Source organism: Phocoena phocoena, chromosome 4 (assembly GCF_963924675.1).
Source record: "Phocoena phocoena chromosome 4, mPhoPho1.1, whole genome shotgun sequence".
NCBI lineage: Eukaryota > Metazoa > Chordata > Mammalia > Artiodactyla > Phocoenidae > Phocoena > Phocoena phocoena.
The window spans coordinates 49,626,160-49,651,597 of NC_089222.1; the positions used below are offsets into that span (position 1 = coordinate 49,626,160).

A 25,438-nucleotide genomic window follows, 5' to 3' on the forward strand; every position below is an offset into this window, starting at 1 on the left:
CTCCTGTGCCTAGAAACCTTCATATGTCGTCATAAATTGATGGCGTGTTGTAAACTGTTAATATACTAATCACAAATTGTTACACTCATCATTGTCTTTTTGTTCCTTACTATTTCATTGCTTAGATGAATGTTTCTAATGTTTTTTTCCCCCATTTTTTTCACTTAACTGACTTACACCACAGGTGATTTGAGCTATGCAAGTTAAAATTCTCCTGAAAACTTTGAAGTACTAGGAAAAAAAAGATTTCAGTGATCAGTAAATACAGAATTTTAGAATTAGGCAGAAATAAGAAAGTAGTTTCAAAAAGAGTACAGAAGGGGACCAGAGACAATTGCTCCCCAAGTTCAGACAGGTCATAAAACCAAGGCTTAAGGTTATTATGGAAGAAGTTTCTAATTATACTGTTTCTAGTCTTTCAAAATTTAGTGTTATTGGTCAGGTATGGATACAAAATATACTTTTATTAGAATTTGTATTGAAGTTATCAAATTAGGACTTACTGGACTTATATTTACACACATGGTATATTTTATGGCCTTAAATAAACATTGTTTTTACAGTTTCAACTGTTTTTTAATATTGTTGTAAAGGTGATCCTAATTCACTTTGAATACCTGGTCTATTTCAATTGTGATCTCATTAAGCAGAAAGATAGATTTAAAAATCTGTATGGTAGTGGTAGTGACTGGGAGCTAAAACTTGTGCCTGTTTGTACCCCAGTGTCAATAATTATTGGCTGTGTAACTTTGGTCAAGTTACTTAACTTTTTTCCTCTATTTCCAAATCCATAAGAAGGAATATTTACCTTAAAAAAATATCCTCATTGGGTTGTTGTGGAAAAAAATAGGTGCGTGGGTGACTTGTTATTAAAGGTTATAAAAGCTATTAAAAGAGTGCTTAGCACATAACTCCTTTTTCCCCTTCCCCAGGGATGAAGGCTTTAGGATAATTTGTTTTGGTTTTTGTTAAGCACGCTGATATGCTGAAGAAAAATTAACAGTTATCTATTCAGTAAATAAACCTTTGAGTTGTGAGCTCCATAAAGAATGGCTGTTTACTTACTGTTGTTTAGTTGGGGATTAGATAAGTGTGTGAGGATCTGATTGTTAAAAATCAAGTTGGTATACTGCTAGGTGAAAATAAATAACATTTTTCACCTCCTCCAAGTTTTCTACATAGCTGTGCTATGTAAAATGTTGTGGAGATCTTGGGAGTGCTACCTGGAGTACTACTGTGCGGTGTCAACAGATTAATAAAAGTGTACAATATCTTATAAAACTCCTTGGTTTTTTTCCCTCCAGAGAATCAGAAACTCTATAATATTGGCATTACTTTAGACAAAAAGATCAAACGTAATGACCAAATTCAGAGTTGAAGTTACAGAAAAAATTCTATTGTGAGACTCTGGGCAAAAAGATCTGTAATATTAACTCAGTTTCCTGTTGCTACTTGATGTTTCATGTTTAGAAAAGATTTTTATGTTTAGTAGATTTACTGACCTTGAATTGTAATTTGTATATTGGGGGAAATGATTGATACAAACAAGTTCAGGGTTTTAAAAGGTAGTTAATTTGTATGCTTTTTCTTTTTTTTTTAATTTATTTTATTTATTTTTGGCTGCATTGGGTCTTCGTTGCTGCACGCGCGCTTTCTGTAGCGGTGAGCGGGGGCTACTCTTCATTGTGGTGCGTGGGCTTCTCATTGTAGTGGCTTCTCGTTGCAGAGCATGGACTCTAGGTGTGCAGGCTTCAGTAGTTGTGGCTCACAGGCTCAGTAGTTGTGGCACGCGGACTTAGTTGCTCCGCGGCATGTGGGATCTTCCCGGCCCAGGGCTCGAACCCATGTCCCCTGCATCGGCGGGCGGATTCTCAACCACTGCACCACCAGGGAAGCCCTGTATGCTTTTTCTAATGTAGCCTAATTTTAGATTCTGGTATTCCATCAAAGTTGGAAGCAAGAAGACTATTTTGTCACATTTCCTTCTTGGACTCACTTTACTGGTCACTGAAAACCAAAAGTGAGCTGCGTGTTCACTGACGTGATATTGGAAAGTTTTCATGATTGAGATTCTCAAGTGAGAGTGATCTCAATTCAAATTAATAAAACATTGGAAAGTAAATAATTGTAAGTTTTCTAAGAAATGCAATTATGTAAGTTTTTAAGAACATTAAAATCAGTACTTATAGGTTAACAAAGTGCTGCTTACTAGAAGGGTTAATTGAGAATCCTAGTACCATGAAATTTTAGAGTTGAAAACGATTTTCAAGTAGTAGGGGTTTTTGGAATCTTTTTGCACAAATGCAGCTCTTATGTAAAAGCAGAGGGGTGGGCCCAAAGCCCTATCACCTCAGTACCCCACTACTTCACTACCATTATCCCTCATCCTTAAGCTACTTTTAGGACCTAGATCTAAAAGCATTACTAGGTATAAAACATATTGATCTAAACCGTTAACATCATTTTACAGATACACTGAGGTTCAGTGAGGATATGTGGCTTGACCCAGGGTCACTCATCAAGATAGTAAAACCAGATTTAGACCAAGTCTTCTAATTCCAGTTGAATGTTCATTCCACCGCACCATTGATAAAATAAATTGTTTTGACATACTTTAATCTTGCAATCTTTATATTAAATTGTACAACAAAGACTTAACGAGACTTGTCCCTGCTAAAGGGGCTCATCCCATTTAGTGTTCTGCTTATGTGTAAAGTATCTAGTTGAGTTTTGGGACATTGAAATGGCTTATTCATTCCTAGAAATTTTATAGTACCTGCATCTCAGTTAACTTTGTTGCACCCATCTGTCTCCCTGTCAGTAAAACCCTGACATATCACGAACCAATATGCTTAATTTCAGAAAAGGGCAAGTTTAGGATTATGCGCTCTGACTCTGGGACTTTCTGAAGAAAAGAGATGGAACCCAGGAAGCCAGTCCTAAGTGGAAAAACTCCCCCCAGAGGCTTAATGAAGGGCTTACAATGGCAGGGGGTGGGGGATGTTAGAAGGGCACTGCCAAAGTCAAGATACAGAGACTCTTGTAAAGCTCTGTTAGTAACATACTGTGTGACTTTAAGCAAAGGATTTATCTAAGATCTCCTCCAGCTTTCAGATTTTAACCTGTTAACCTATTTACATTTTCACGAATATTTTATACTGTTTGTATAAAGATACAAATTGACAGTTGGTGAACTAATCTTTTTCTTTTGCTCAGTTCATTCAACAAGCTTATTTATTACCTAAGCTTATTTCTATTGAATATAACAATTTTTAAAAATTCTAGTCGTTTTGGGGGTCGGAGGATGAGGAAAGCAAATTCGAAGTCAAAAATTCTGTGAGATTGAAGTCCATGGCTTACTGACTCTTGATCTAATATTTTTTTTCTCAAAAAGATTATCTTAAGTACCAAAAATAATATATAGTTAGAAATGGTAACCCGAGTTTCATTGTAGTATTTGAGTGTTGAAGTATTCTAAAATAAAAATATTTGTTAAATAATTTAAAAAGAATGTTCTACCCAAACTTTCAGTTTTTGTAATTTTGGATTAAGGGTTGCAACACCCGGCATCTTGGTGTTTGGGTTGGCAGTCCAGCCTCAAAACGTACTGGTTCTTTGCTTCCTCATTCTAAGACATTTGAGCTCATTCACTGAGCTACAAAGTTCTCCTCATTCAAGGCTCGATGAGCTGGTTTCTCTTGGTTAGTGGGTGATGTTATTCGCAAAAGGCCTTCACTTTTTGTCAGAGGGTTTCTAGAAAAGTTAGGAAAATATTCTGAATATTTCTTCACATCAAAAGGGAACAAAGAGGGGAAGTACTTTAGTCTAATGTATAAACAGGAAGAGGATAAGACTGTTTTAGCCTGCAGCAGGGGAGCAGTGAGAATGAAGATTCCATGGCAGGCTCTTCTATATTACTAGCTTCCCAAGGTCATATTCTCTTGGTGCTCTTCTGTAGCAGTCTTTCTTTCTGGCTTTAAAGCCCCAGCAGATGGCACAAATTCTATACTGCTAGAGACAGTCTACAGTATGTATAACTTATATGTGGTATAATGAATATTTCATAATATTTCACAGAGGATAATAGAAACTTTTTAAGGATTTGAACTTGAAGGAGGAACAAGGAAGGAATCAGTTCTGTTGTACCAATATATTGATAGAATTCACTACTTTTCTAGTCAGATGTTTAAGGGAAGTTAACTGATACTTTAAGAAAGTATCAATGAATAAGTAACTGTCTGGTTGGGAGAGATTATCCAAGTCCATGTTTTCTGGGTCTGTTCACTTCATTCTTGCTTTGTAGTGCCTTTACCAAGGAGGGGAAGGGAATGCAAAGAGAATACTTGAGTCTGTTTTTGCAGTTGTGGAAGAGTTTGGTGAACTTGAAGTTAATTGTTAAAATGAGGTTTTAAAGTGTGGATTCATGTATTATCAGATTCCCTATTATATAATAATAGAACGGACTTTTCAGTTTCTTGGGTATTCTAATAGATTTTACGTCTGATGCCTCTTATCAACGATCAGTAGATTAGTACCTGTATGCCTGTGTTCAGTAAATGGTTTGAGTGTTAGTATGAGTGTAGACTTGTCATGCCTAAAGTTGATGTGATTGTTTTTCCCCCAAGAATCACCTTCCTCCCAAATTTCTGTTAATTGAAAAACTGTCCTTTCAGTTGATCAAATTAGAAATCTGACATCTTTTACTAAGCCATTTCATTCATCTTTTATCATTGAGTCCTACCTGTTGTACATTTGAAATGTTTCAAATGTCAAAATCCTTCCCATTCCTAGTCTAGTATCACATCACATCTTACTTGAATACTAAGTAGTTTTCCTGCCTTGTGCTTTTTTCCCCCAGTTCATTCTACATACAGGCTCCAAAATAGTGTCTAAGTCATTTTTTTTTTCTCATTTTGTCCTCCTTCTATTCAAAACCTAGTTTCTGTGACTTAAGGAGTAAATTTGAAATTTCTTAAGACTGCCTTGAATACTGTTTAGCCCTATTATACATACTTAACCTCACAATTCTTCCTAACTTGTCTCTACTAGAGCCAAATTTTATGCTCATTTTTAGCCACAGTATGTTTATGCTATTCATTCAGCTTATCCCAAATTTGTTCATCTTGGAAAATCCAGGTCCCTCTTCCAAGAGGTCTTTCATAGCTATTCTCATCCACATTGATAATCTCACTCCTTTTGTACTCCTAAAATATTTTTTCTACCACTCATTTTGGAAAATAACAGTTGTTGTTTTGGAAGGTTGTAACAAAGTGGAGGTATCATACCTTAACAAATTTTTGATATTAACAGTAGCACCCAGAGTTATTATAGGGTAAACACTCAGTAAGTATGCATTTGAACAATTTATGTTTATTGAGACTTCTCCCCCACATACCATTTTTAATCAAGCATATCCCAGTAACAAGTTATCAGTTAATTGGATAAATCTTTAAATTGGCAACAGTTGTATCAACTGAGGGAAAAATTGAACATATATGGGTGTGATTATAAAATAGAATTGGTTTCTATAAAGCCAATTATAGTATCTCATTATTTCCAACTATTTATATAGTATTACTTTTTTGGCTGTACGTGACTATATAGGATATTATTTACTAATAGATGAGCCTCCTCGAAATGCAGTGCGTTACACAGACATAATTAAATGCTATCGTTTAACATATACTAACATATATGTTAATAATTTTAGTGTGATTTCAAAAACCGAAATATAGAATTTTTAGTTTGTCAGAAACTATATTTTGTGACTAGGACCCAGATTAAATAATTATGAACATTGTAGATGTTACTGAACTTGGAGTGTTAAATTTTGAATTTACAGTTTTTTAAGATTCTATTTTTTTGTGATATGTGTTTTTATATATAAAACTAGAGGTCTTTTAATCACATAAATATTTGGTTTTTACTATAGTTTTCATTTGGATTGAATGGTTTGGGCTTTTTTTTTTCTTTTTTAAAATTTTTATTGTATATTGGAGTATAGTTGATATACAGTGTTGTGCAGGCTTTTAATTTTTATTGTCACAAATAGTAACCCACAAGTCGGGTAATACGAGAGTATAAGAATCATGCATTGTTAATTGGCTGTTGGAAGTAGAGGAGTTGGGAAGTGCAAAGAAGGAAATACGAGAAGTAGCTGCCAGGTGACCCAGCAACCACGGCACAGATTTTCACTTCATCTCACAAATTACTCCTCTTCAGGATAAAATTAAAGCTGAAACTTTGATTTGTTAGTTGTTCCTTATTTTCAACAAACATAACTGAATGCAAACTAACTTGAAATCTGTGGGAAAACTGACGTAAAGATAGATGATTTAGAGAGTTTATTTTTCCTGTTTTGTGTTATTAGAATGTCTTGCCTAAAACATAACTGTCTTCAGCATCAATTTTTCTCGGCATACTAGATTCTTGGCAGATAATTCTTTACTATTATTTGGCACTTTTTTCATCTTAAGAAATAGCCTTTCCTGAAATCATTCACATTTAAATTGTATATTGCTAGAAATATTGCTTGAGTGCTCTGTGTACTGTGCTTAAACATGTAATTAAAGACAGTACTTTTGGGCTTCCCTGGTGGCGCAGTGGTTGGGAGTCCGCCTGCCAATGCAGGGGACGCGGGTTCGAGCCCTGGTCCGGGAGGATCCCACATGCCATGGAGCAACTGGGCCCGTGAGCCACAAATACTGAGCCTGCGCGCCTGGAGCTTGTGCTCCGCAGCAAGAGAGGCCGCGACAGTGAGAGGCCCGCGCACCGCGATGAAGAGTGGTCCCTGCTCGCCCCAACTAGAGAAAGCCCTCGCACAGAAACGAAGACCCAACATAGCCAAAAATAAATAAATAAATAATTAAAAAAAAAAAAAGACAGTACTTTTAATATGATAGCTTACAGCAATAAGACAACTAAAAGTATATATATAAAAGATATATGCAAACATAGACTGACCTAATATTCTTCAGTATATGAGTGGGGAGAATAAGTATACAGGAACATAAGTTCAGAATGTAAGGAAATAAAAGCAAGATGGGGAATGATAAACAATGAAGCTGGTAGAAAGTTTGGAGGAGGGAATGGAAAAAAGAAAACAGGGAAGGATTAAAGTAGCCTTTCTAAAACTCTTTGTGCCCTTCCATTAATCAGTTCTTAAATGAGATTGTAATTTATTTGTCTATTGCTTTTTTTTTTTTTTTTTTTCTGTACGTGGGCCTGTCCCTGTTGTGGCCTCTCCCGTTGCGGAGCACAGGCTCCGGACGCGCAGGCTTGGCGGCCATGGCTCACAAGCCTAGCCGCTCCGCGGCATGTGGGATCTTCCCGGACTGGGGCACGAACCCGTGTCCCCTGCATCGGCAGGCGGACTCTCAACCACTGCGCCACCAGGGAAGCCCTGCATCTTTATTTTTGCTTTACCCCGTTCAGAAAGAAAAGAAGAAAGGCAAGGTGAGAAAAGATTCCCTGACGATATCTAGAATCTGTAACCACAGGGGAAAGGGAAGAGAATACAAATCTTCAGCATCTCTGATAGTAGTTTGTATCTGGGACCACACTGGGACAGCTGTCTTTGGTTAATTTGAGAACTCCTCCTGCAATCTGTTGTCCATTGTTCAAGGTACATGGCTTTGGCTGTTATTTAACATTTATTTATGGCACCTGTTTCTACTTACTTTGACATTTGGGCACTCACTATTGACAACCTCTTAATGTTTTGAATTATTGCATTACGGCTTTTAAAAAGAGACCAGGCAAAAGTGAAGGTGAACTGGTACAAAATGATTACCATACTGGAAAAACAACTCAAAATAAATGCCTTGTAGCTGAGGCCAAGAGGCAGACAGGTTTGGGCCCTATCAACTTGTATTTGAAAAACGTGATTTTAAAAATCTCCATTCCAGGGGCTTCTCTGGTGGCACAGTGGTTGAGAGTCCGCCTGCCGATGCAGGGGACACGGGTTTTGCCCCTGTCCGGGAGGATCCCACATGCTGCGGAGCGGCTGGGCCCGTGAGCCATGGCCGCTGAGCCTGCGCGTCCGGAGCCTGTGCTCCGTAACGGGAGAGGCCACCACAGAGAGAGGCCCGCGTACCGCAAAAAAAATCTCCATTCTGTCTTCTGTATACATTACCAGGTCTGCTCCAGAAAAAGCTTGAAAGAAAGGCCTGTACTAAACTTAAAAAGATTTTCAGAAGAGATCTGTAAATTATTCTTCAGTATATCAATGTCACAAGTAAATGATTACATTAAATTAATATTCTTACTTTGCAGGAAGTTGGTGAACCATCTAAAGAAGAGAAGGCTGTAGCCAAGTTTCTTCGATTTAACTGTCCAACAAAGTCCACCAATATGATGGGTCACCGGGTTGATTATTTTATTGGTAGGATTACATCAATAAAATTATATTTGTGTGCATATCTTATGAAGATACCTAATTTGGGGATAGGTAGATATTTTAAAAATGCTCTCCAAGCATGATTGGTGAAGCTAGATGATGAGCATATGACAATTGATTATCCTGTTCTTTCCTTTCATGATTGAAAATGTCAATAAAAATAAAAGAAAGTGCTTTTTAATAACGTTTCTTGGAAATTTTTAAAATAGGATTTATTTTCAGTACTAACACTAACTTTTATTCAGATAGTACATGTACTTAACGATACTCTTTTTGTAAAACTCTGGCATAGAATTCAGTGTGAAACAAGTGTGTCAGAACCAACTTAGGAGTGTTTGTTATTCACATAATCTAAACAACTTCATAATCAGCTAATATTATCTGTAATATTGTCTCATAGCTTATAGATCAATAGTTGTTGAGTTTGCCTGTCTGATCAGTTAAGGTTGAATTACCTATTATTGGGAAGAAATTTATTTATCATCTCTTCAGTGTTATGATTAATGATTTTGATAGTCCTTAAAAGTTTATAAAAATAGACATGCTGATTTTTTCACATCTCATATGTTTAGCTTCTTCCAATGACAGTAGATTGTTTCAGAGCTTATTCCTCGGTGGGTTACAATAAAGCTTGGTGACAGAATTTCTGTTACTGTGGTAGAGGAAGATTTTTGGTTTGTTTATCCCATATTATGATTATTTGATAAGAGTGTTATTTACATTTATTTTGAATTTTTTAAAGAACATTTTCTCATTAATTTATCTTGCTTTAGTTAATATTTTTGAATGTCATTTATTTCAGAGCATTACTTTAAGAAAGGTGCTTAATCAGTATGTTTCACAACTTGAGGTTTTGAGGAACTATTTGTCATCATTATGTCAGACTTAAATTTTCTGTTGAACTTGGTTGTATTTTCGGATGCCAGAATGTTGAAATTTGCCTTATAGAATATTGTTTAGATAGGCACAAATCCTGCTGTATACTAAATTAAAAATAATAAATTTCTTCTTTAGCTTCAAAAGCAGTGGATTGCCTTTTGGATTCAAAGTGGGCGAAGGCCAAGAAAGGAGAGGAAGCTTTATTTACAACGAGGGAGTCTGTGGTTGACTACTGCAACAGGTAGTTTTTATTTCTTAGTGAAGGATAATATAAATAGTAATTTAAAAATATTCTCCATGGTCCTGAAGCTCCTTCCCTATTTCATCATTAAGTATAGTGCTATTACAGCATAGCTCAAGTATAGCTTTTACATGTAACCTGGATTTCTTCAGTACTTCTGGAAATGAATTTATTTGATGTTAGGCTATCATATTTTTATAACTTTTATTTGTGTTCTGTTACATTTGTACATTTGCCAGGCTGACTGAACTGAAGGATCAGCAATAAAAATCATATACCAGTGCCTGTCGTGAACAAAAAAGTTCTTTCTTTTCCAGAGCAAAAGTTGGGGAATCTTTTCCAAAACTTTGTCAGAGATTCCTAATAGACCTGTTGTCCCTGTTTTGTTTTGTTTTTTCAGCGCCTACTGAGCCATTAGCCAGGTACCCTTCCCTATTTTGTTTGTGATTGCTAATATATTCCTTGTGAAATCAAGGCAGCTGAAACATCTGTCTTTTCTTCATTCCAAGATGAAGTATAGACAGTTCAGTAACATATCCATGTTTTTTATAATAAGTACTTCTCCTTTGGGAAAAACTTTTCATGGTGAATGGTGTACAAAAATCACTTCTCTGGGGAATTCCCTGGTGGTCCAGTGGTTAGGACTTCTCGCTTCCACTGCAGGGAGCAGAGGTTCAATCCTTGGTTAGGGAACTAAGATCCCACATGCTGCATGGCGCAGCCCCAAAAAAATCACTTTTCTCTTGGAAAGAAGTATGCTGGGGTTGTTTTTGGGTTTTTTTTTTTTTTTCCTCCAATTTTTCCCTTGGTTTATTTACTACTTAAACATATTTATTAAGATGTTAGTATATGAAATTTTGTTTTTGTGACACTAAATTTTGTAATTGGTGGGAATTTGACATTTTAGATTATTTTATATGCTTAGCAGGGAGATACACATAGCATTTACTAATATATTGCTTAATGGCATTTAAAGTATCAGCCACATGAGACCCCTCTTAAAAACCACTATTTTACAACCTGGTTTCTAAAACTGTAAAGTTGAAGAATTATTAACTATTTCTTAAAATTCTTAGCTGCCAGGGACTTGCCTGGCAGTCCAGTGGTTAAGACTCCACACTTGCACTGCCACGGGCCCAGGTTTGATCCCTGGTCGGGGAATTAAGATCCCACAAGCCATACTGCACAGCCAAAAAAAAAAATTCTTAGCTGCCAAAATCTAGAGTCACTAATGGACCTTTGAGAAACAATGGAAATTTCATTGTCGGGGCAGGGATTAGCTAACAGTGGTGTAGTCGGTATTTTCCTTTACAGCCATCTGTGTATTAGAACTCCAAAGTGCAAATTTCCTTGCCTGCCTCAAAACAGATTTATTTTTTATATATATAGTGTAAAAATTAAAAGATGCTATAAATGCAGAAACAGAGAAGTTAAATCACTTACCCAAGGTCACACAGCTAGTAAGTGGCTGAGCCAGAATTCTAAATCCAACAATCTGACTTCATAGTCCATGCTCTTAACCACTGCACTATACTATCTCCTCCAAAATGATGATGGATTTAATGAAGCAAAAATTAAGATGAAGGATTAACCTGTCAATACTATTTGAATATTAAATCTGAGCCCAGATCTCTGAGGAGAGCAGCCAGTATTAATACACTTCACTTGGCCTTTTAGGAGACTTGATACTTCGTTATATGAAAAGCAAAAAAAACCTGAGTACAGAGATTGTCCTAGCAATACACTCACTTTTTGTTGTATATGTTATTCCCATTCATATCAAGCTTTTTGTGTCCTTTTTGCACTAAGAGAGAGAAGCATAACTACCTAAAGTTTTCAAAGCCACTTCTAATAATAACCATGGTGACCTCATGATGGCCAGCCCTCATGGGTTCCTGCCTGACTACAGGCAAAACCACAAAGGGACACTTGTCCTGTCTCATTTTCTGAAGTCTTGAGGGAGTCTAAGGAAAAACAAAGGAAAACAGGAAACTGTAGGATGTGCCTCTTTATGGCCTATTTCAAGTACAGACTCTTCAACCTTTTATCTAGCATCATCCTAACCCTCCTAGTGACTTTGCATCTCCAACCCCCCAGTCCAGTAGTGTCCTTCTCACTCTCATTCATATACCATACTCATTCTCTCTTCTGGTCTTTCTTTGATAATAACCTGCCATTTTCCGCAAACAGTTCTTCCTCTATCCTGCCTGCCTCTCAATATAAATATCTCTCAAATTCCATCTCTACCATCTAGTATTCCCCAGATCCTCTAGCCCACATTAAACTAATGTTCTACAGAATTTATAAAGGTAATAGCATACAGTTTAGTCCTTAACTATTTAAATAGAATTGTTGCATGTGTGTTAGTTTTTCTAAATTTCTTGCCTGCTAAATCTGAAGGCAATTGGAGGACTGTTTTAGATTTTATTGTAACTCCACAGCAATTAGCACAATGTGGGCATTCACCATTGTCAGATAAGTGAAGGTCCTAAACATATGTCTGGCATTTAATAAACATTTATTAAACCTGGTAAAAAAAATTAAGAGGTGAAGAAAAATAATAAGCAATTTAATAACTTTTCACAAGCTGCTTTTAATCCATTCATTTATTCTAGAAATACTTATCAAATATCTATTATAGGCCAGGCCTCAGGAATACAGAGATAATTGTGACTTGGTTTCTGCCTCCAAAGCACATATTTTCATCTGTTAGAGAAGATTTGTGACTAATTACAATACAGTGTGTTCTGTAAGAAAGACAGAAATGGGGAAACTTCAAGAATGGCCTCTCAGGGAATATGTTTTAATCAAATTTTGAAACAGAAATAGGTGATTACCCAGCAAACAGTAGGAGAGTGGACATTTGATCCTGGCAGAGGGCACAGAACATACTGAGATAGGAATGTATGAGTAGTATGTGAAAATGTCAGTTTATGTAGATGATCTGTACTGTACAGTGTGTTTAAAGCTAAATAAATGGAGGCACTGATTTTATTACAATAGTAAATGTCATCTCATTTTTTGAGGCATAGAGTGAATTGAAGTAGGCATTCTCTAAGGAACTATCAAGGAATAAGTGAATGATTCTACTTATTAATGAATGGAATGAGGGTATAATGTAACTATTTATAAAACCAAATGTGTTTGTGTTTTCCATAACTATCAATATTAAATGAAATTCAAGATTTTGCTACAGCAGTAGTAATGGCTAACATTGAGAACATGCATGCCAGGCACCACACTAAACAATCTACATGCTTCTCATTTATACCCCATTTTAGAAATACACTAAAATTAAGTAACTTACCCAATGCTACATAGCTCGTTATGTGGTAGTGGTGATATCTGAACCCATCTACCTGAATGTGAACTTCTCAAGACCAATTTGATTGGTTAATAGTCTTCTTTTCTCTCAAGGGGTTGGGGCAGCTGTACAGGAGGAGTAACAGAAGCAGGTGTTCCTGCTGATTCTGTGCTCTTCTGTATCTGCTCGTCAAGGGAAGGATTTCTTTTTTTTCTCCTAAAGTTCTATGGTTTATATTTTTTAATTGTTTATTTCTTTATTAAGAACATTTTTTTTCACTAAAGTAAATTTGAGAAAATTTTGAAAATGATACAGAAGAAAATCCAAATTACCAATAATGTTGCTTCATGGATAATTATATTACCATTTGAGACTATATACTCAAGTATCTGTGTTTGTGTGCCCATGTACTCTTACTATATGGAGAGCTGTAATATGAACTGTAGTATGAAATGCTGGTTTTCAATTAACATACAATGAATAAGATGTATTTTTGTTTTCATATTAACACATTATTGACTGGGGTGGGGGGTTTTGCAGAAACTAATGCTGTGGTGTTAGTACAGCTGCGGTCAGTAATGTGTGAAGTTGTAATGAATGATCCTGATAGAAAATCTGGAAATCATCTAAGTGCAAAAATAGAGATTAGAATATTTTCATTATAAATTTTTGTAAGAAGTTCTGAAGTAGTAAAAATTAAAGATCCCCCTTCATATGCAAATACCCACCACTACTCTTTAAGTCTCACTTTCTACTCATAAGTAGTTAATTATTAAGGGTCTCATTTCAGATTTTTGCTTGTTTATGTATATATGTATATGTGTAGCAGATATTAATGATGGGTTCTTTGGGGGCATTTCAGGCAGTGGCATAATTATATATGCCGTATAGATCTTCTGAACAAGTAAAAGTCCAGATGAGGAGACCTAGAAGTTAGCTTTGTGGAGATGTTCATGGGGTGGACCTAACTGAGCAGCAGAAAGAAGCCCAGCCAAGCAGGTCAAAACACAGGTGGGCACAAGATAATGATCAGAAATAAGTTGTCTTTAGGCAAGAAGGAGGCATCTAGTTAGCAAGTGGTATGATGTGCTGGAGTAGGCACCAGTGAAGGTATTGAATAGAAAGGTGGATAGTTACCATTAACAGGCACAGATGGTGGCAGTGGGACCTAGCTTCTAGTTGTGTTTTGGTAGTTGTACTTTATCAAGGCAGGAATAAAGAAATCAGGAACTCTGAAACTGGAACATAAGATTTGAAAAGATGGCTTTTAGATGACAAAGGTAGGGGTAAACCAGTTTCTTGAGTAAGATTAGAAAAGATTGAGGCAGCCAAGGTTGACTTAATTTAGGGTCAGCTGAGCTTCTAAATTCATCAGATAAAGAAGTGAATAAAGCAAGGATCTTACTCTTAAGAAGTTTACAGTCTAGTGAAGGCAAACAAGCATGTTATAAATTGTATATTAAACTAAAAGAATAAATGCTGTGGATAGGATAACAGGAAACAGGAGGAAGGATGGAGGATAGATTTATAATTTTAAACAGGGTAGGCTTAGTAGAGAGGGTAACATTTGAGGGAAGACTTGAAAGAAGTGAGGAAGTAGACCAAAAGGACATGCTTATTTGGGGGAAGAGCATTCTAGATAAAGGGAATAGCCAGTGGAAATGCCCTGAAGTAGGAATATTAAAAAACAAAACAAAACAAAATAACCCCTGCTATATAGAAGAAAGATCAGTTTATTGAGAGAAATTAGTGAAGCAAGGAACACATGGTGTTGTTCTGCTACATATATTGTACAGTTTTCAACTTGATACTGTGTTGTTTTCAGAGTCCAGAAATCTCACCTTAGCATATTTAATTATTCCTTAGTTAATTGGAGATATTTAATTACAGTGACAGGCTGAATAGTGAAGTACATGGAGAGAAGAAAAATACATCAAGAAGGACAGGTGAAGACACGATTTGGATCAGTCAGATCATGGGCACATTTTTTTTTTTTTTTGTGGTACGCGGGCCTCTCACTGCTGTGGCCTCTTCCGTTGCGGAGCACAGGCTCCGGACGCACAGGCTCAGCAGCGGCCATGGCTCACGGGCCCAGCCGCTCCACGGCATGTGGGATCTTCCCAGACCGGGGCACGAACACGCGTCCCCTGCATCGGCAGGCGGACTCTCACCCACTGCGCCACCAGGGAAGCCTGGGCACATTTTTAATCTGCTAACATTTCTTAAACTGTTACTTTTATTTTCCCCATATATTTATATACCACTTATGTCTGCTCTTGAATTTGAGACTTAACTTTAAATCAGTCTTGATTACTCCTAATGAACCTAGAGAAAAACTTAAGGATAATTCCAAACCTATAATCTCATTAAATTATACAGTTAAAAAATGAAAATTAGGTTGACAACTTTCATATAATCAAATTGGCTACACAGGTTTTCAGTTAGACATTTTTGATGTTCTTCAGTGGGCTTACTAGTTGTAATTTCTTTTGTGAGTTGCCAGTGTATGTCTTCCTTTGCTCATTTTATTCAGGTCTTGAAATTTTTGCTTTTTAGTCTGTATTAATTTATAGGGAATGTAATGTCATATCTTTGTTTCCAAAGGCTTTTAAAGAAACAGTTTTTTCATCGGGCACTAAAAGTAATGAAAATGAAGTATGAGAAAGACATAAAAAAAGAAAGAGAGAAAGGAAAAGCTGAAAGTGGAAAAGAAGAAGATAAAAAGAGCAAGAAAGAAAATCTAAAGGATGAAAAGACAAAAAAGGAGAAAGAAAAAAAGAAAGATGGTGAAAAGGAAGAATCCAAAAAGGTGATTTCAACTAAAATTCAGTAAAAATCAAAAAATTATGACTTGCACATTAGCACTACTGGTGTATCAGCACTTTAAAATATCGCGCAACAACCACTTAACCACATTAGGATTCTTACACATGCTGTGGTTGAGAATTTTGATTTCTGTGTCTCATATAGTGGAACTTTGACTGTATGGATGTTACATTGCTTTTTGCTTCTTTGCAAACGTGTTTTCTTCTATTCAACTTGTTTTTTAATAGGAGGAAACTCCTGGAACTCCCAAAAAGAAGGAAACTAAGAAAAAATTCAAGCTTGAGCCACATGATGATCAAGTTTTTCTGGATGGAAATGAGGTGAGAGTATCTAGCTTATAAGTAGAAATCCAATTTTCCATAGGAGTTTTTAGAATTACCTTTGATGCCTTCACTAAGAAAAGAAGTAATTCAGATAAATTTAACCATATAGATACAAAATCTACTTTTTAAAAGTGAATGTCTCTGAATTTAGATTTATAAAAATTTTTTTAAATCAATCTGAATCGGGTTCAGCTGTCTATGATAGATAGGAAACAGTGGATTAAAACAAAACAGATACTTGTTTCTCTCTCATTAATGAAATCGGAAGGTAAGCAGATATGGCAGCTCCAGGGTGGATCTGAACTTTTCCACCTGTGTGAGGCAGTTAGTAAAGATTACCTCATGGTGCAAAATGACTGCCAGCCTTATATCTGCATCCAGAGGAGGGAAGGAGAATGAGAGACATGCTTCCTTTTTAAGGATACTTTCCAGGAAGCTGGCGATTTTATTTCTGCATGTATTCCATTGGCTGGAACCTACTCATATGGTCATGCCTACCTGCAGTAAAGTCTTAGAAATATGCTTTTTATACTGGATGGTCATTTGCCCAGTAAAGTATAAGATTCCCATTAGAATCAAAGGAAAAAAAGTACAATGGTTAAGGAGGGACACCTACAGGTTTCTGCCTCTTATAGTTAGACACACGACTATCAGGGTCTAAAATTTTCAATATTACTTGATGCTTTACTCAAGGAGATCATTTTTATTTATTTAATTTAGTGGCTTATTTTTATGGTTGTAGCCTTCCATGAAGACCACTTAATTTAGTCATTTAACCAATACAAAAACATTTACTTATATACTGGCCATTGAGTTGTTGTGAATTTCTTGCTATACCTAATACAAAAGTAGTATAAATAGAAAGCAGTGGTTCCTGGAGCTATGAGCTTGAAAATCTGGGAAGGCTTTTCACAAAACATGTGCACTAGGCTCATTCCAGGCATACTTCCATGAGGATCTCTAGGGTGGAATCTATAGTAAGTGAGTGTGTATATGGATGTGTGTGTGTGTTTTGTATAACGTATCCCTGGGTGATTCTGGTGAACCCCTGCTTAAGAACCAATGTAATAGAAGACCACAGGTCTTTCTTAATGTGAGAGCGCAAATACCTTCAGTTAAACATCAGGCATTGGCTATATGCGAAGTCGTTTTTATAGGTGTTGGGAATAACATGATAAATAGGATAAAATTATCTTCTTGGAAGCTCTTATAGTCTAGCAAGCATACAAGCGTTTAAACATGGTATGGGCATACCTCATTTTATTGTACTTCTGTTTATTGTGCTTCAGAGATAAAGTTTTTTGTTTGTTTTTTTGTTTTCAGCAAATTGAAGGTTTACAGCAACCCTGCATTAAGTCTATCAACTCCGTTTTTCCAACAGCATTTGATCACTTTGTGTCTGTCCCATTTTGGTATTTTTCACAATATTTCAAACCCTCCTCCAGCAAAAAAATTAAGATTCACCAAAGGCTCAGGTGATGGATAACATTTTTTAGCAATAAAGTATTTTTTACTTAGGGTATGTACATTGTTTTCTTAGACTTAATGCTATTGCACACTTAATAGACTATAGTATAGTGTAAACATAACTTTTACATGCACTGGGAAACACCAAAAAATGCATTATTGCGGTGATCTGGAGCTGAACTGGAAATACCTCTGAGGTACACTGTATATATTATATAGTACAGTATAATATAGTACATGCCTGTACTATATTACAGCATGGTGAGTATTGTGGGAGAATACCAATTAGGGATAGGTAATTTAATCAAGAAAGGATAAGAAGGGTCTGGAGATTCTGGACACTTGACCTGAGCCTTGAAGGATGACTGGTAGATTGCCAGGTACACTGCAAAGGAGTTATAGGTCTGTTAGACAAAGGAAGCTTTTTCCTGAGCAAAAGCATAGGTGCTTGCGTTCCCAAAAAGGCTAAGATTTTATTCTGTAGAAAGAAGCAGGCTTTGAAACTTTTAAAGATGGGAAACATCTTTAAAAACTTGTTTCTTTAGAATGCTAAATGGCAGAAGTGATGTCTGTGGATCCGATTTCCAGGATAAATGTGCAGCATTAAAAAAGAGAAATGTTAGAAAAAGAAGCAAATCAAAAAGCAGTAACCAAGAGCGCTAGTCAAAATAGAACCAGGAGGGTTTCCCTGGTGGCGCAGTGGTTAAGAGTCCGCCTGCCGATGCAGGGGACACGGGTTCGTGCCCGGTCCAGGAAGATCCCACATGCTGCGGGGCGGCTAGGCCCGTGAGCCATGGCCGCTGAGCCTGCGCGTCCGGAGCCTGTGCTCCGCAACGGGAGAGGTCACAACAGTGAGAGGCCCGCGTACCACAAAAAAAAAAAACAAAAAAAAAAACAAAATAGAACCAGAAAATGGAAGAGTACTGTTATTTATAGAAACTGAGAGATAAAACTAAGAGTTTTATGGATGATGAACAGAGTTCTGATTATTCTAAATGAAGTAAATTTCTGTTTTCTAAAGTAAGTTTTAAAAGCAGTGGTTCCCAGCTTTGCAGCTACAGACCCTCCGTGGGGAGCTGGCAATGAACTTATTGCAGGGAGTCATAGAATCTTTATGTTCACTGAGCAAGATCTTTAATAATGGTTCTTTGCTTCTCATCAGTTGGGTGGAATTGAGAGCTGCTGGATCTTTAATAGGGCCTGACTGGAATCTATCATAACTGTGCTCTTAGACTGGTTGGTTCTACTCTACTCATGCCAGTATACATCATTACATTAGGGGCAAAAAGGCTGTACAATTGCTGGTATTTAGGTTGAATAATTAATGGTTTGCACACAGGAGTAAACTGTTAAAAGCATGCAAGTACATAGAAATGTACTTAACTGTGTTACGTAATTTATAGTTTTTAAAACAATTTTCTAACTGAATGGATACCAAAAGAAACACTGCTACTAAAGGAATAGTCTTTGGAATTTGTTTACCTTTAAAAGTAGTTCTTATATGTTAAGAGGTTGGAAGTAACTGTTCTAATGTAACCTTAGAACTTTAAGCACTGAGGTTTCTTGATTCTTCTAGGTATTTGTGTGGATCTATGACCCAGTTCACTTTAAAACATTTGTCATGGGATTAATCCTTGGTAAGTACAATCTCTAAAATTTAGAAAGGGATATAAACAATGCAGAAGCCAGAAAGAAAATATTTAACATAAAATAGTTATTTTTTTAAAGTACATTTTAAATAAAGCCAGAAGATAAATGATAAACTGAGGATAATATTTGCACTACATCTTTAAGAGATTAACAACCTGCTAGAAAAATGGTAACGGTAACTCACAGATAAAGAAATACAGTGACCGGACTTCCCTGGTGGCGCAGTGGTTAAGAATCCGCCTGCCAATGCAGGGAACATGGGTTCGAGCCCTGGTCTGGGAAGATCCCACATGCCACGGAGCAACTAAGCCTGTGTGCCACAACTGCTGAGCCTGTTCTCTGGAGCCTGTGAGCCACAACTACTGAGCCCACGTGCCTAGAGCCTGTGCTCCACAACAAGAGAAGCCACCGCAATGAGAAGCCCATGCACCGCAATGAAGAGTAGCCCCTGCTCACCACAACTAGAGAAAGCCCGCATGCAGCAACGAAGACCCTACGCAGCCAAAAATAAAATATAAATAAATAAATAAATTTATTTTAAAAAAGAAAGAAATACAGTGACCAATAATTGTGAGTGATACTTAATCACACTCAAATACAAATTAAAGTAACAGTGATTATCAAGAGAATTATAAAATTTAATAGTACCTACTCTTAGTGAAGGTCCAACACAAGAAAAACCAATACTCTCCAATAATTGACGATATGTCCGTTATTTTATTTTTTATGGAGGGCAGTTTGGCAATATCTTCCAAATTTTAAATGTATACACATGGACTCAACTATTCTACTTCTAGGAATTTATGTCATGGCTGTTCCTAATATAGTTGCACAAAGTATCTATTCAGAAATATACATTGACACTTTATTCTAATCCAAATACCTCAGACTATATTTAGGAGGGCCATTAGCAAATATCTTTCAAGTTTTTTTTTTAATTTTTAAATTTTATTTATTTTTTTATACAGCAGGTTATTAGTCATCAATTTTATACACATCAGTGTATACATGTCAATCCCAATTGCCCAATTCAGCACACCACCATCCCCACCCTGCCGTGGCTTTCCCCCCTTGGTGTCCATACATTTGTTCTCTACATCTGTGTCTCAATTTCTGCCCTGCAAACTGGTTCATCTGTACCATTTTTCTAGGTTCCACATACATGAGTTAATATACGATATTTGTTTTTCTCTTTCTGACTTACTTCACTCTGTATGACAGTCTCTAGATCCATCCACATCTCAACAAATGACTCAATTTTGTTCCTTTTTATGGCTGAGTAATATTCCATTGTATACATGTGCCACAACTTCTATATCCGTTCGTCTGTCAATGGGCATTAGGTTGCTTCCATGACCTGGCTATTGTAAATAGTGCTGCAGTGAACATTGGGGTGCATGTGTCTTTTTGAATTATGGTTTTCTCTGGGTATATGCCCAGTAGTGGGATTGCTGGATCATATGGTAATTCTATTTTTAGTTTTTTAAGGAACCTCCAACTGTTCTCCATAGTGGCTGTATCAGTTTACGTTCCCAGCCAACAGTGCAAGAGGGTTCCCTTTTCTCCACACCCCTTCCAGCATTTGTTGTTTGTAGATTTTCTGATGATGCCATTCTATCTGGTGTGAGGTGATACCTCATTGTAGTTTTGATTTGTGTTTCTCTAACAATTAGTGATGTTGAGCAGCTTTTCATGTGCTTCTTGGCCATCTGTATGTCTTCTTTGGAGAAATGTCTATTTAGGTCTTCTGCCCATTTTTGGTTTGGGTTGTTTGTTTCTTTAATATTGAGCTGCATGAGCTGTTTATTATAGTTTGGAGGTTAATCCTTTGTCTGTTGTTTCGTTTGCAAATATTTTCTCCCATTCTGAGGGTTGTCTTTTCGTCTTGCTTATGGTTTCCTTTGCTGTGCAAAAGCTTTGAAGTTTCATTAGGTCCCATTTGTTTATTTTTGTTTTTATTTCCATTACTCTAGTAGGAGGTGGATCAAAAAAGATCTTGCTGTGATTTGTGTCCAAGAGTGTTCTTCTATGTTTTCCTCTAAGAGTTTTATAGTGTCTGGTCTTACATTTAGGTCTCGAATCCATTTTGAGTTTATTTTTGTGTATGGTGTTAGGGAGTGTTCTAATTTCATTCTTTTACATGTAGCTGTCCAGTTTTCCCAGCACCACTTATTGAAGAAACTGTCTTTTCTCCATTGTATATCCTTGTCATAGATTAGTTGACCATAGGTGTGTGGGTTTATCTCTGGGCTTTCTATCTTGTTCCATTGATTTATGTTTCTGTTTTTGTGCCAGTACCATATTGTGTTGATTACTGTAGCTATGTAGTATAGTTTGAAGTCAGGGAGTCTGATTCCTCCAGCTCCGTTTTTTTCCCTCAAGGCTGCTTTGGCTATTCGGGGTCTTTTGTGTCTCCATACAAATTTTAAGATTTTTTGTTCTAGTTCCATTAAAAATGCCATTGGTAATTTGATTGCATTGAATCTGTAGATTGCTTTGGGTAGTATAGTCATTTTCACAATATTGATTCTTCCAGTCCAAGAACATGGTATATCTCTCTATCTGTTGGTATCATCTTTAACTTCTTTCATCAGTGTCTTATAGTTTTCTGCATACAGGTCCTTTGTCTCCCTAGGTAGGTTTATTCCTAGGTATTTTATGCTTTTTGTTGCACTGGTAAATGGGAGTGTTTCCTTAATTTCTCTTTCAGATTTTTCATCATTAGTATATAGGAATGCAAGAGATTTCTGTGCATTAATTTTATATCCTGCTACTTTACCAAATTCATTGATTAGCTCTAGTAGTTTTCTGGTGACATTTTTAGGATTCTCTGTATAGTATCATGTCATCTGCAAACATCTTTCAAGTTTTAAATGCCTTTACCCTTTGACCTAATAGTTACACTTCAAGGAGTTTATCCTGTGCTGTAATCACAGTTGCACACATGTACATGTACATTGGTATTTGTTGCCCTCTTGTCTATAATAGGATAAAACTGGAAACAGATCAGGTCCCTCAGTAGGAGGATGGTGAAATAAATCCCAGTAGGAGGATGGTGCTGGGAAAACTGGACAGCTACATGTAAAAGAATGAAATTAGAACACTCCCTAACACCATACACAAAAATAAATCCCTCAGTAGGAGGATGGTGAAATAAATAAATGGTGCAACTGTGTGCCAGAATATCATGCAGCTTTTAAAGAATTAGATAAGACTAATTCTTATTGGTACTCACGAAAAGATATCTAGAATAGATTAAATGAACACTGTAAAAGAGTAAGAGTGTTATAAGCTCATTTTTGTAAAAAAAAAAATTCTGTGTAGCTAGTTTTAATTGTATATAGGCAGTCTCTGGGAATACAAATAAATCATAGTAATTAACCTCTGGGGAATGGACCAAGAATTGGATGAAGACTTTACATTATACCTTTTGGGTTGTTTTTTCTTTTACTGTTTTGGGTTTTTTGTTTGTTTTGGGGTTTTTTTGCTTCTTTTGTTACCACAGGTATGTGTTATTCCTGTAAATTTAGTGGGGCGGGTATAGGAGTAGAGGAAGGGAATGATTTAACAAGTAGAAAAAAATAGCAGTTAAGCAAGTTTGATCAATATGATCATAGGATCCCATTCAAAATAATAAATCCACTCCTTAGCTTATAAATGAAATAGCTAGAATTTGAATTTGAATCCTGATCTCTTTTGCTATAAATACCTAAAAACCAGATCTTTCTTTTGATTGTTCCATGTGGTTCCACTGTACTTAGAAAAAAACTGGAGATGCTTGTATACAGCTTCCCTAACTACCAAAAATGATCTGTATCAGAATTTCCTGGTGAGCTTTTCATTTGGTAGATGTCAGAGCTTCACCCCAGAACCAATCTCCAGGGAGGGATCTTTGGAATCATTTTTGGTTCTGTTGTTTGGCTGCTGTTTCTTTAAGCTTCCCTATTTGATAGACAGATATCTTATAGTCAAAAAGTTGACCAGCAGCAGCAGTTGATCATTTAAGGAGCTAATAGTCTCACATTTTTAGACAATACATTTTTCTAATTATATATAATTTATACTAGAAAAATCCTAATCTAATTTAAAAATAGTAGTTCAACTATGAAATGGTTGATAATCCACCATTTTTTACCTATAAAAATGGCAATTTTATATGTTTCAATATGGTTTTGTTTTATTTCTCCCCCTAGGAGTATATTCACTGTTACGGCAACTAAGCCATTTAAAATTTTAATCTAAAGGTTATGTATGTAACTTTTTCATTTCTTGTTCCAGTGATTGCAGTGATAGCAGCCACCCTCTTCCCTCTTTGGCCAGCAGAAATGAGAGTAGGTGTTTATTACCTCAGTGTGGGTGCAGGCTGTTTTGTAGCCAGCATTCTTCTCCTTGCTGTTGGTAAGTATTGTTATTAATAAGACTGACCTGCGTAAGAGGTAGATATTGAGCAGTTTGGACTATAATCTGGAGCTTCAGTAAAGTTTAACAGCAAAATTAATGTAAGTGAATCAAGAAATATATGGGCCTACTTTTTGGGTCATATACCAAAACGGACTCAGGCTTGAAGTAGTATATGTGCTTGATTATATTTGGTCTGTTGTGTTGAAAGGATTTAAATATGTCTCAGTCTGCAAATAGTTATGCTTTAAGATTTAACTACCACAAGGACTTCAATATTTTTACAGTGATTGATCATTTATTAGACATAATATTTTCAGTAAACACTTTTTTTTACTTAAGGCAAGTGAAACTTATTTTAAACATTTACATTTTATACAATAAATGATTGTAAACAATTGATATGCCATTTTTAGTAAAAATCAGTTTGTACCATGTACCAAGATAAATTCTTGATGCATTAACAGGTTGTAAAATGCTGTTTAAAAATCAACAAGAAAATGTAAATAATGTTATTTTATGTTTCTGGATGATTGGGGTCTTTCATGGCTAAAATAACAATATAAAAATAACCCAATTCAAAAGAGGAAATTCAAAACAATTGATGAATATATGAAAAATACTCATCACTAGTTATCAAATGATAAAATTAGGATAATGTGGTATTTTTTGCTTATATAATTAGGAACTTAAAAAAATTGTTTTGTTTTGTTTTGTTTGAAATGGAAATAGTGCCAAGGAGGGTTTGACTATAAGGAAGTATGCCTAGGGCTTCCCTGGTGGCGCAGTGGTTGAGAGTCCGCCTGCCAATGCAGGGGACACGGGTTCGTGCCCTGGTCCGGGAAGATCCCCCGTGCCGCGGAGCGGCTGGGCCCGTAAGCCATGGCTGCTGAGCCTGCGCGTCTGGAGCCTGTGCTCCGCAATGGGAGAGGCCACAATAGTGAGAGGCCCACGTACCACAAAAAAAAAAAAAAAAAAAAAGGAAGTATGCTTAAATATAAATGGTGGTGGTAGTTTTGAATGATTTTAATGTTCTTCTTTACACTTGTCTGTATTTTTTACAATGAACATGTTACTATGAGAAAAAACAAGTATTATTTTGCTTAAAATTCTAGTCTTTGAAGATTTTCCTGTATAGGATAAACTGGTCTAATTTAGTTTTTCATTTTGGGAAAGAAATAGGAATTTTTTTATGCTTGTCTAAAGCTATTTAGTGATTTCTTTTTTAACCTTATATATAATTCTTTGAACCATTGAGAGTTTATGTTGGTATATGGTACTAAGTTCTGATTATTTTCCTCAAATGACCAATAAGCTTTTCCACCAGAACATATGGGAGTACTTCTTTATAGAAATGTTTTTAAATATCCACATTAATGATTTAATATCTGTTTTTAGAGGACATGATTTGGCCAAGATTATCTGAGGAGGGTGTGTTTTACTCTGAGATTCTATGATATGTAATGTAATAGATTCTTATGTTTATAAAGCATTACTGCTATAGCCCTAAGCAGTTTCCCTCTGCACATCCCTTCACCCTGGACATCAAAGTGTCCTGAGTTGGTGCCACCACCCATGGACCTAGGAATTCATTGAGTATTTTCATTCAGTTCATCTTGTTTATGGGCCTCCGTTTTTTTCTGGGATCTCTGACTGTGTGTGAGGCCTTTTTCATCCACCTTTCAGTTTTTCCTTCCTCTAGCTTAGTCACCTTGAAAATAGCCCCTGAAGTTTTTGCATGTAACAGCACACTTGTAGGCCAAGAAATAATATCTAAGAGTGTGAAGCAGGTAATTCGTGGTAGTGTACTACCTGCATCAAGAATGAGAAGCCATAAACTTTTATCTGCCATTAGATATACTAATCAGGTTGGTGTCTTCTGGTTTGCAAATCTCTGAAAATTTAGAAGCTCTTTGAAATTTTTCAGCAAAGGTTTAACTCCACTAAATAGA

At 36.2% G+C, this 25,438-nt stretch overlaps 1 protein-coding gene across 1 annotated transcript in view; it reads left to right on the forward strand.

Moving 5' to 3' along the window:
* The window catches only part of SEC62 (SEC62 homolog, preprotein translocation factor), a 30,606-nt gene that overhangs the window by 1,174 nt on the left and 3,994 nt on the right, over positions 1 to 25,438 (forward strand). Inside the window, exons 2-7 of the mRNA XM_065876312.1 lie at positions 8,275 to 8,383; positions 9,413 to 9,518; positions 15,427 to 15,631; positions 15,876 to 15,968; positions 19,015 to 19,075; positions 23,367 to 23,486. Coding sequence (XP_065732384.1) covers positions 8,275 to 8,383; positions 9,413 to 9,518; positions 15,427 to 15,631; positions 15,876 to 15,968; positions 19,015 to 19,075; positions 23,367 to 23,486 — 694 coding nt within the window. The remainder of the gene's footprint in view (positions 1 to 8,274; positions 8,384 to 9,412; positions 9,519 to 15,426; positions 15,632 to 15,875; positions 15,969 to 19,014; positions 19,076 to 23,366; positions 23,487 to 25,438) is intronic.